This window comes from Strongyloides ratti (assembly GCF_001040885.1).
Source record: "Strongyloides ratti genome assembly S_ratti_ED321, chromosome : X".
NCBI lineage: Eukaryota > Metazoa > Nematoda > Chromadorea > Rhabditida > Strongyloididae > Strongyloides > Strongyloides ratti.
The window spans coordinates 1,902,838-1,916,011 of record NC_037309.1 but is presented as its reverse complement, the minus strand read 5'-3'; the positions used below and the strand labels follow the sequence as shown (position 1 = coordinate 1,916,011).

The window sequence follows — 13,174 nt, the reverse complement described above, 5'->3', positions numbered from 1 at the left end:
ATTTATTTTTCTTTTTTAAATTAATGATTAAAATAAATTTTGTTTAAAGCATTTTTCCTTTACCCATTAGATGTTTTGTTGCAAAAATTTTGATACAATGACAATCACTTTTATAGCTCATTCAATTTAAATAATATTTCTTGTTTCGGTTACTGTTTTATATTTATATTATACATAAATAATCTATATATTATATATATATATATATATATATATTATTTTAAATATAAAAATATAAATTATATTATAATATTAATGTATATCTATATAGTAAGATCATGCTAAAATAAAATTAATAAATAAAAATTTTCTTACGTCATATCTTATTTTAAAGACTGATTTGTATTTATTATTATTCTTTATCTTTTAGTCAACTTGTATTGCTTAAAAGAGTGGTTACATGGAGATAAGTGTTAAGAACTAAGTGCCTTTATCATAATTGACATATCCTTTGCCGGATGTCAGTTGATAAAAGTTGATCCTCTCAACAAAATAAATTTAAACCACTTTTTCATTTATCCATTTAGTTTTATAATATACTTCCTTTCACTTTTGGTTGAGGAAAAGAATGAAAATGGTATATCCTTTACATTTATTAATATAAAAACATATATTAACCACCATATTACTTTTCTTATCAATTCCTTAAAACTACATTTAGGTGAATATAACAAGCTTTTTGTAAATATGTATATATATATTATTATTATTATTATTATACATACTATAGAGTAAATATTATTTTTATTTAAATTAAAAATTTGTATAATAATTAAATAGGGGGTAAAAATAAGATATATAATTATCAAATTTTAAATAGAAATATAGAAGAAAAAAAAAAAGTTATTTTTTTGCCACTATCTATTTTTGATCATTTTGATTTTAGTAAGGTGATTGAAATAAGTTACTTCTATTGCCATAACAAACTTTTTGTTTTATTTTTAATACATAAATTATCTTTGCTTTTCAAGGTTATCTTTTTTATTATCACATGTTTTAAAGAAGATAACGAAGAACGCTTTTTTTACTTTTTTTATATAGCCTATCCCAAAGCTGTTTTAGTTACAATATTTAATTAATTTTTAAAACATAAATAATATAACTATTTTTCATGGAAGCTTGACCAATTATAAACATTTTATATTATATTAAATATGGATGTGTTATATTTTAAAATCTTTCTTATTATTATCTCTACAACGATTATGTAAATAGTATCGTCAATGTCCCAACCAATCCCTTTTTCTTATTTTCCTTTTTATATTTCATTATATTGTACCCAACCTTCTTGTTCAGCTGGAGGCTAATTATAAATCTTATTGTTAGTATTGTCTTATCAGTTATAATTAATTATTAAAATTAGTGTATTAAAATTTCTCTTTTAATACTTATTTCTATTATTTTACTATTTTTCATTAAAATTATTATCCTAAAATTAGTAGGAGAAAAAAAAAAATTTTTTTTTTTTGCAACAAGCTTTATATAAATTGATAAAACAAAATTAAATATTGTTTTATTAATAATGTAATTAAAAATATATATAATAACAAATTGAACTTTTATTTTAATAGATGTAAGATTTTTAAAGATTTTAGTCAAGGATTTCTTATCTATCATTTGCCGCAATCTTTAATTAAATTTTAATATTTATTATATCCCTTTTATTTTGTAAACTAAAATAAAAACCGACATATATAAAAGCTGTAGTAGAAATCAAATTATTTAGTAACCAGTTATAGGTAAAGTTACTGTGTAAAAATAATTTAATAGTTTGATGCTACATAAAAACGATCAGAGATAAGGAAGGGACGGTGAAAGTGATTTTTGAGATTGAAGGTAAACCGGATCATAAGCATTTTTTTTTATTAAATTTAACTATTAAATGAATATTAATTTATTAGTAGGATGCCTTCGAATTATTACAATATATTTTATTTTTCTTATTGTTATTATTATTAAAAATATACAAATTTATTTTTTTTTTTTGAATAATTTTTATCCACAATCTTCTCATCTATTTCTTAGCTATTTATGTATATATATACACTTAGTTATCACTTATTATTTTTTTTCATTAACTTTTTCTTTTTCCCTTGTTTCCTTTAAAATAACCTTACTACATCAACTATTTTTACAATTCTTCTACATTCTTTTTGTTTCCTCTTATCATTGGACCAATATTTGAAAACTGCCATAAGTTAATAGCCATAGGCTCTTTTTAGTAATGGACATGAAAAGGAGAGGCGTGCCATTTATTTCTATTCTTGACTTTCATTTGCTCACTATATCTTCTTTATTTTTCTTTCCAAAATTTTTCTTTATCTTCTTCAATTATTTCAAAACTTATTTTAGTATCATAATCATTATATATGAGATAGTTTCATTAATTATTATTGCAAACTTTATTATAATTATTTTATAAGAAAAAAGGAAAAAAAAAGACCATCAAATAGCGTAAGTAAAATAAAGTATATTATAGATAAAATTAGTTTTTATTTATGAATAATGTATGACTCAACTTTTAATATTTTTAAATGAGATATTAATAAATCACCTTGTTTTTATCAATTAAAATATACTATAAATATTAATAAATCCCAAAAAAAAATTTTTTTTTCTTTTATCATTACGTTAAATTTTTTTTTCTTTTAATTTCTAAAATAATTATTATTTTAAATTAACTATGTTTTTTATTTTTAGTTTTTAAAATAAAATGTCAAATCGAAGAAAAACAACCCCTGTACGTCTTGGTGTAGTAGACGACTTGGATAGTAAAAAAATTATTAAAAATGATTTTATAGATGAAATAGATACAAATTATACAACACCAGACCATCCTTCTACTTCATCTTTTGGACATCAACGACAACATATAAATGATGACGATGATAACAATAAGACACCAAGTAACGCCTTAGAAGCAATTACATGTGATTCTGATATAAATGAGAAAAAAGACGATAATTTAAAAAAATTAATTGAAAATGGTTGCACTTTTTTAAATAATTCGGACAATAATTCAAATGAATTATCTAATGAATGCATCAATGTGATTTTCGCAGATGGTACAATGTCGGATGAGGTAATTTGAAGTTAAACTAAATTTCTTACATATTTATATTCTTTAATTCATTTACAAAAAAAAAAAAACATATAAAACTTAATATACATTTTTTTAAAACTTTTAGACAAACAAAAAACAGATTGCACAGCAGTTAAGAGGTTCCTCATCAAATTCATCATTGGTACCTTTTATAAGAATAACTAATTCACCAACCAATTCTTTGAATGCCCTGCCGTCTCCCAATAAAAGTGTTACTTCAAATATCTCAGATAACACAAAGTATGTTTTTATAAATTTAAATTCAAGAATTGATAAGATTATATTCTGTCGATAAGACAGTCCCTTAAAAACAAAGCTTAAACTTTGCCATAAAACTATTCTGATTAAAAAAAAAAATTTTTTTTCTATTTTTTTTTTTTACGAAAACAAATAGAAAAAAAAAAAGTTAAAAAGACAAATAATGTTACAATATCCATTTCTATATAATTAAGTGACTTTAAATGATAAATTATGGTTAATAGTACTATAAATATTTTCATCATTTGATGCCATATTCAACTTATCATCAACTCATTTTTGATAAAATTTTTCTTTTGTGTCATTTGACTCTTTAACTTTTTATATATTATTATTAGAATGCTTATGGTACATATCTTAAATTTCGTTAGTATAATTGACGTGTAACATCAAAATTTTATGTCAATGACTGTCGCTTTTAATGCATACACATGCCACCGTATTCCATAACAAATATTCTTTTATAAAATGTTCTTATTCTATTGGCATCATCCTTATTGCTAAGCCCCATAAATATATGTATAGATGTCGCAGTATCAGAATGATGCTGCAACTTGCCTTTTATTGGTACAGAAGTATTGTGTCAGTGGCGTCATTATCACATATATGCCTCTTCTAACTTTATTTTATCATACCAGCACAGCTCCATTTAGATAAATATAAAAAAAAAAGAAATAGAAACATTTAGTTATCATCATAATGTTTATTGCCAAAATTGAAAGCTTTTCTATGGTAAATAACTTATTAAGTGACTATTTTAAATATATAACTTAAATTTTCATTTTATATAATATTAATCTTTTATTAAAAGGATATATTGTTTTAATCATTTCAACCAACTTGATTACCTTCATTTTATTATTTATACTATCTTAACTCATTGTAATAATCATTTATACTAAATAAGTCATAAATGAGTTAAATACAAGAAATATTTCATAATTTTTTTTCATTTTCCCACATCATAAATTTGATCTTGTATTAAATGTAGTGTTATAAACTTATATATTAAATAAAACATTAAGGAAATATTGTTTAAAAATGATGAGATAATAAATTACCAGATTTTATATTTACAATCATATTACTAGTATAATAGAGACTATATTTATTGCGCATTGCAACTTTAAAAAAAGAAAAAAGATCTTTATTTTTATTTTCATATGCTTTTATCTTTTATAATATTATAAATTTATTAACATTTTTGCAAATATTTATAAGCATTCCATTAACGTTAATAGTTATAATATCAACAGCTGCAATCGGAAGATTTTAAGTTACCTAAATAAGTATACTAACTGTTATCCTTTTCATAATAATTTTATGTTCACTGTAATTCTTTTCATAAAATTTTCTTTTTATTTTTTTTTTCTATTCTTTTAAAATTTTTTTTAGTATATTTTACTTTATTTTTTTTTTTTATTAATATAAAGTTTTTTTTTTTTCTCATCATTATATTGCAACTATAAATATCTTTAAAGTCTTTATCTCTTTCCATTATCATACCGACATTCTCAATTATGCTTTTAATTGTCAACTAACCAATAGGAATTGTTTAAGCTTACAAATATCCGTATATGCATGACATTAAAAAATATAACAACACCCATAACTTGCTATATTTGGGCAGTCTCAAAAGAGATAGCATATCAAAACAATTATGACTGGTAACCGGAAAAATTTAAAACCATTACAGTATAACAAAGCTTATTTGTTAGTATATTTTTGGCAGGCGCTTACTTATTCCTAAATTAACTTCAGTAACCGGCATTTCTTTTAATGTAGTTCCCTTTTTCAATTTACCAAATTATTCATTGTTTTCATTATTATTTATAAAAGAAGAGCTTTATATTAGTAAAAGAAACTATCTTAAAACCTTATTTTTAGAAGAGTACGTTGTTAGAAAATGAAAATTTTAAATGACTGATAATAAAAAGAACAAGGCATCTTTTTTAATTTTAACTTTATATAAGCATTCATATTTCAGACAAATTCATATACGTTTAATCTTTATCTTTTATAAAAGATTTTCTTTCATGATAATAAATAAAAATAAAAAAATATTATTATTCTTATAAACATTCTTGAAAATATTTGATCCTTAGTAATACATAATAAATTTTATCTTATTGATACCTAATATCTTCTCATTACAATATAAATGTATATATTTATATATATATATATGTATAATAAAAATATACATTAAATACATTGTAGATAAAAAGTTATAGTAGGATGGAAGATTTTAATGACTTCTTTTTAAAAATATTGTTTTATTTTTTGATTTTACTTTTATTTGATAACTATAATTTTAAAAAAAAAAGAATAATTATATTTAAATTTTTACTATTATTACAGTTAAAATTATGTTTGTTATATCCATAAATTATATTCTTTTGTAAAAAGTAATTCTTATATTAAAAAAAAATTAATTGTTTATATTAATACTTTTTTAAAATATAAAAATATTTAACAAATTAAAGTTACTTTTTTTTTGGGATATTATGTTAAAAAAAGTCAAGAAAAGATTTAAATGTAAATATTATTTAATAAATATATTTTTAAATTATAAAAAAAAAATTTTTTGGATTTAAACAATCATAAATTTACCTGTAAAAATTTAATTATAATGAAAACTAAGTCATCATATTTTATCAATTTTTATCTATCAAATAAAAGTTTAAGCAAAAAAAAAAATATTTTTTTAATTTTTATAAAAATTATTAACATTTTCGACCCCACTATTATTTTACAAATACCTTATGTATATTTTAAATACAATATAAATTTATATTTATATTCATTGATGAAGAAGTAATTCAGGTGCGTGCCATACTTATATATAATGGAACAGATCTTATATCTTAAACTTTTTGATAGAATACATTAAAAAATTTAAAAGTTAATAATTTATATTTTATAAAAGTATCATTATTAATTATTCATGCTTTATTACAGCTGGTATAAATGGTTTAACCATTATCATCTTTTTTGGAGAAAATTATATTTTGTATGCAAAAATTTTATAATCCAAGTAATAGATATATTTGAAGCACGACATCATCATTATTTCTTTTCACCTTTCTAAAACTTATTTCTATTCTAATGATATTTCATAAAATGTTACGTATATTAATAGTTTAATTGACATTTAAGGGATGATTTTTTTAACTTTTAGATATATCAATTTTTAAAATGTCTTTTTGATAAAGTAATATTAATTACATTTGAATTTTATTTTCTATATATATATATATATATATATAAATATTTATAAAATAAGATAAAAAATTATAAATTTAATATTGTCTTTTTTTATTATAGTAAACTTTAACATTTTACATATAAATTATTATAAAAAAAAATTTTAAATATAAATATAATAGTATGTTTTGTTTATATAAAATAGATCTTATTACTATTCTTATCACTGTTTCTTGTTCCTAACGGCTACTATTATGAATATTTCAATAGTAATTATTGTGATCGTTATTAAAGTATAACTCATTGCTTGATTGTAATAATTATAAAATTGTTATCATTTTTAAACAATTTGATACATTATACTAATCTCTTTAATGGACCCTTTCTAAACAATTTAAATTGTTGTTATCTCATACACTTTTACAAAAAGTAATATCTGTGAACACTTTTTATCTTAGATCACTTTATTGTATGGTATTATTAATTTAACATTAAAACTTTTCTTTATGTCCTCATAAATGGACATAATGATAAAATTAAAATATATACTGTAACATAAAATTATACATAAAAAGAATTGATAAGAAGCTTAATGGTCATTTTACTTTGTTTGCTATTATTATCAATCAAACTTTAAAGACGTTATTTGACCTTTTATAAAATTTAACTATATATTTATAACTAATATATTAATATTTTCAGCATATCTAACAATTCTCCTACATTTATTAATCCTGAATTGCCAGAGCTCATCAATAATATTGAAAGTAACAATTTGGAACCAACAATTGTAAAAGAAGTTAATAAAGTTATTAATAGTTTAGATACCGTTCATAATAGACTTGATATTCTTACCTCACTAATTTCACATTTAAGTAGTGTTAAAGAAAGTATTGTTGAAAAAGATAAAGCATCAAAAGAAGCTGAAAGAGGAAAAGAATTTCTTAAAAAAATTAAAGAAAAAGAAGAGGATCAGAAGAAAAAAGATTTAAATGTAAGTAAAATATAATAATAATAATATACAAAATATATATATAAAAAAGATATATATATATTTTTATACATTTTTATCTTACATTTATTATTTAATTTTTATTTATGTAATACAAAACAATATCCATGATATTGTATATTTCTTCAATATTCCTTCATTTATATTTTATAATATTATTTTATCAAATTCATCCTATATAAACATTACTTTGCGTGCATAGAGCCATCTGGCACATGTTTTGAAAACATTAAGTCTGATTGTTTTTTGTATATTTTATATATAAAAAAAAAATTATTTGATGTTTTTTTAAGTGATGAAAACAGTAGTATAATAAAGTAACATTTTTAGTTTCATTTTTATTATTAAAATATTTAAAATAATAATAATAGATGATAAAATCTTTTTTATATGAAAATGACGGCAAAAATGATGTACTATTAATGAATAGAATATAAAAAAAAAATTGAGATAATAATTAATGTTATAAAAAATTATAATAATCAACTATTATATTAATATATATATATACATTTTTTTTTCCATGATTTAATTTAACAAATTTGTAAATCACTTTATAAAAAAGTTTGTTTAAAAATAAATGTCAAAATAAAAAGGACATCAATTTACAGTGAATGATATTGTTAAACAAAATAAAAGAAACTGTTATATAGATACCTTAGTTTATTATCATTATTCATTTGACTTTTATAATATTGGTATATAATGTTATAAAATGATCTATAGATGTGCTTTTTAAAAATGGCACCTACTGATATTTTATTAATTTATTCTATAATTGACTATGTATTACATAACTAAAAAGCTGTTCTTAAATGTTAACCACTTCTTTTAACTTTTTGTTTATTCATCTTAAAAAGACTTATTAGTAATAAAAATTATAAGACCATCTTCCGAAAGTAATATCTAATTGATAGTTAATGAAAGCAATTGGGAGAAGTAGGCACTTTCATTATCTTTTTTATTTATACCATCATTATATTATGAATATTACAAAAACAACAATTATTATTAATAATATAAATTTGTTATTTTTAACAAAATATTTTTATATTAAATTTTATTTATAATATTTTATTTTAATTATAATATTTATTTATAGACAATGAATAGTAATAATTTTCAAGATCTTTTACTTCAACAAACTTTGTTGCTACAAAATCCAACTGTTGGTAATGTCGCACAGAATATTTCCAATAATACTGGTGGTCTTAATAATAACCAATCATCATTTCAAAACATCATAGGTTTAAGAGAATCAAATTATGAATCATTACTTGCATTACAACAATTAGGTAATCCTTTGTTTAATGCTATGTTAAATGCTTCATCTAATCAGTTACCACCCTTAAATTCAAATGCAATTTTAAATCAACAATTACTTCAATTAGCATTTGCTAGTATTGGTAATGGATCTGGAAAAAATATACCACTTTTTGGATATACAAATTCTAATGATCAACCATTAAATTTAAGCAAAAATAGCACCTCTGATAGTCCTCATCTTGATAATGATACCTATGATAATAGTAATACACATGATGTATCTGGTAAGACCTCAGAGACAGACTCTAATAATAGCTCTACAAGACAATCTAATGTTATATCACCAATAAACCAACGCCTATTTACCATAGCAAATGGCAATTATATATCCTCTGGCAATGGAACAGTTAGTGAAAGTAAGCTTTAACTATATAATATATTATTACAGTAATTTTTGTTTTTTTTTAGATATAAACAATACTCTTAATGAAAATCAATCTCCATTTTCTTCTGGAAAAAGTTCACCAGGAGGAAATAGTAGTGTCTCAAGTAACTGTGCATCAATTAATTTAAATCCTTTTGATTCTAATCAATTAAATAATTCTTTAAATAATTCATTATTGGATAATGGTATTAATTATTCTAATCCTGTCAACTTTAGACCATGTCAATCAAAATCACCTAATCATATAAAACGTCCAATGAATGCATTTATGGTTTGGGCACGTGATGAAAGAAGAAAAATTCTTAAAAAATGTCCTGATATGCACAATAGTAATATTTCTAAAATTCTTGGTAGTAAATGGAAAGCAATGTCTAATCAGGAAAAACAACCATATTATGAAGAACAAAGTCGTTTATCTAAACTTCATATGGAACTTCATCCTGATTATCGTTATCGTCCACGTCCAAAAAGAACATGTATAGTTGATGGAAAAAAAGTTCGTATAAACGAGTATAAAAATATAATGAAAAACAAAACTGTTACCGGTTATCCAAACGCAACTACTCAATCCAATGAAAGTTGGAGTCTTCATGGAGACAGTAATAATCAATTAATACCTAATAAAATCAATCAAACTTCCTCATCTAATAGTACAAAAAATGGAAATATTCCTTTATCTACATTAAATGTTTCAGCTGCATTTGCTGCTGCAGCATCATCTGGATCTCTTCAAAATTATCCAGCTAGCTTATTGAATGCTGTTGGATTAAGTGATTTTAATGCTGTATCACTTTTTGGAGATTTATCAACACATAATTCTCAAAAACAAGTGATGCAAACTGCCGAGTAAAATAAAAAAAAAAAAACAAAAAAGTTTACAAATTTTTATTATACGTAAAAAAAATTATGTTTATCAAAAGAAGAATTTTACCTTCATTTTATTTTAAAAAATTTTACAAATTTTTTTAACAGTATTTTTTTTTTTATTTAGACGGTATAGATATACCAAAAGAAAATATTTTTATGTATAATTTTGTCTACTTTCAAAATATCAGAAGTACATGCCAAAAGATTGTGCACTTATGGATAAATGACATTTTATGTATTGCCATTTTTTATATATTTCACAAACTTCGATCTCTTGCATGGCTTCCAGAACCTGTATCCTCTTATATGTTAATTTTTTTTTTATATTATTTTATGTATCAAACATATATATTATTATATAGTTTTATATTGTGATGAAATTTTTTTTTTTACTCACCCTTGCGTGTGTCTTCTTTCTTCTGATCATAGTTTTCTCAGGATCAGACTAATTTAAAATGTTTGCAAATTATGTCATATGGACTGATATTCAAACCTATCCATATAAAATTTTTCCACATATTTTTTATTTCATTCAAATTTCAATATTTTATTCTTTTTTTTTTTTAATTTCATAAATCAAACTGAATTTTTATTTAAAAAAATTTAATTTTTTTTATGAAAGATATTTGATTTCAAATTATACAATATATTATAAGAATATTTTCTCAATAACAAATCTGTTTGTAGTTTATTAAATAAAATTTTTAAAATTATTTTATATTAATTAATAATTTTTTTTTTGATTAATATTTATTATATAAATTAATAGAATTAAATACCAAATACTTGTATACAAAAATTATAATTTTAAATATAAATATTATTAAATGTTAAATAATTCGGGAGTTGATTTATTATGTGTATTTCAATAAGTTAATGTAAATTGAATACTGGAAGTTGAAGTATAACAAAAGGGATAGTTAAATTTTTCAATTGATATGTAAAAATATTTAACTATTGTAAATTTATAAATAACCAAGGTTCTTTTTTTATCATTTCATTAAATTATAAAGTGTCATAGTAAAAATATTATACAAATAATCATTTTAGTACAAAAATAATTATATCTTTATATAATGTTTTATAGATCATAAAGGCATAATAAATTTTACCTTTTTAAATTTACATTTTTTTTAAAATTAATATATATAAGAGAACAGTAAATGGTACAATAAATTTGTTTATATTTGTAATTAATTCTTTTATAAAAATTATATCTCAAATTTCAATGATATTTATAATCCTATATTATAAACATGTATAAAATTTCATAATATTCAACTTTTATTATAAAGAACTGTATATAACATGATATATTGGTTATTTTTGTCAAAATTTACTTTTATCCATTCTCAATTTAATGTTGGCATTAGTCTATGGTATATTTTATTCATTTTAAAAAGCTTACTAACTCTACTCACATTAATATCATGTTTCTTAACAAATTCTTTTCTCTCCTTCTATCTAATTTCCTAATATTTATTGTCTTTTAAATTATAATATTTAATAACTCTTCAATTTAAAATTTCATTTTTACTATTGTACTTTACTTTTACAACGAGTCTTAAAATATTTCTTCAAAATGTAGAAGATATTACTTTTTACATCTTTGGCAATCTTTACATATTTTATAACTTTGTTAATATAAAGAAAATTTTTAAAATGAGTCTAATAAAAAGTTAATGTTTATAAATGCTAAACTATTTCATGAATTTTTTTTTCTTTTTTAAAACAGAAGAAATATATTTATTAGATAGTAAAAAGAAATAATACCCGAAATTATAAAAAAAAAAAAGAATTATTATTTTTTATTTTTATATTTTAGAATTTAAATTACTTTAAATATTCTACATAATAAAAGACATAGAAGAAAGAAAAAAGTTTGAAAATTTTTCGTGATATACCATTGTATGTTATTTGTTTTCGTATAACTCATAAATTGCCAAAATTTCTTATATAAACAATATTAGTTTTTATTTTTAAATATCTCATTTCATCAACATTCTTTTTATTTTAATATTTTTAACATTTTTACAAAGTTTGATACATAAAGCTAATTACTTATTATTTATAACATTTATTGTAATTAATTAATATATCATGTAAATTATAAAAAAAAAATTATAATTATTTTATAATACAGAAGATTTATTTCCTTTTTTTTTTATTAAATAACCGATAAGAAAATTTTTTCTGTTAAATTAATTGGTATAAATAAAGATTTTTTTTTTTAAATATAAAATTTATTTTTTAAAATAATATAAAGTGATAATTTATATCATATTATTAGATTGTATTTATTTAAATAAACTTTATATTTAAATATTTTTTTTTTCCTATAATTAGTTTAATCTTAGTATTATTTATAGACAATAATTTATTTTAATATTCTATTATTATTTTTTCTATTTATATGTGCTTTTTTTTTAATTTACCTTATCGACTAATATTTTTAACAAGTTGTTAGAATGACTCAGATATGAACACAAAGTCATTTAAATATACATTTATATATTTATTATTATATAACCATATATTTATACATTTATGGTATAATAAGAATTGTAATCATTATTATTTTCTTATGCACTTTACCCTTTTATCGCATAGGAGAAAATCCAAGATTTAAAAGTTACTTTCAAGAAGCGTCATTTACAAAAGATGTATATATGGTAACCTTAGTAGTTAACCCTATATAAAATAGAGAAAAGTCAGTGTGAGGATGCTAACTCGTGTTATATGCCATGAAAATACATTGTCATGTGCCAGCTTTATCAAAGACCATTGAAGCAAGTACTTATATAGCCATTCCTCCTTCTTTTATATATATGCTTACTATTATTCACTTTAAATATAATATATTTTTACTTTATCTCTCTCTCGCGTTAATATTATATTTTACTACTTACAAGATACTAAAAAGCTTATTTTTCTCCAGTGATTCATTTTCTATCCCTACAGACCTTAGAATGTATCAACTATCAACTTTTTCTATAGTCAGTGATATACTAACAAA

General features: G+C 20.6%; 1 protein-coding gene across 1 annotated transcript; it reads left to right on the top strand.

Annotated features, from left to right (window-relative positions):
• Window positions 1-2,713: 2,713 nt before the first annotated feature.
• On the top strand, window positions 2,714-10,141 carry SRAE_X000040500 (FI18025p1; the record flags this gene model as incomplete). The annotated part of the gene is made up of 5 exons (XM_024644746.1): window positions 2,714-3,082; window positions 3,189-3,343; window positions 7,271-7,562; window positions 8,683-9,262; window positions 9,315-10,141. The coding sequence occupies 5 exons, from the start codon at window positions 2,714-2,716 to the stop codon at window positions 10,139-10,141; spliced, it is 2,223 nt and encodes a 740-aa protein (XP_024510274.1).
• Window positions 10,142-13,174: the final 3,033 nt, after the last annotated feature.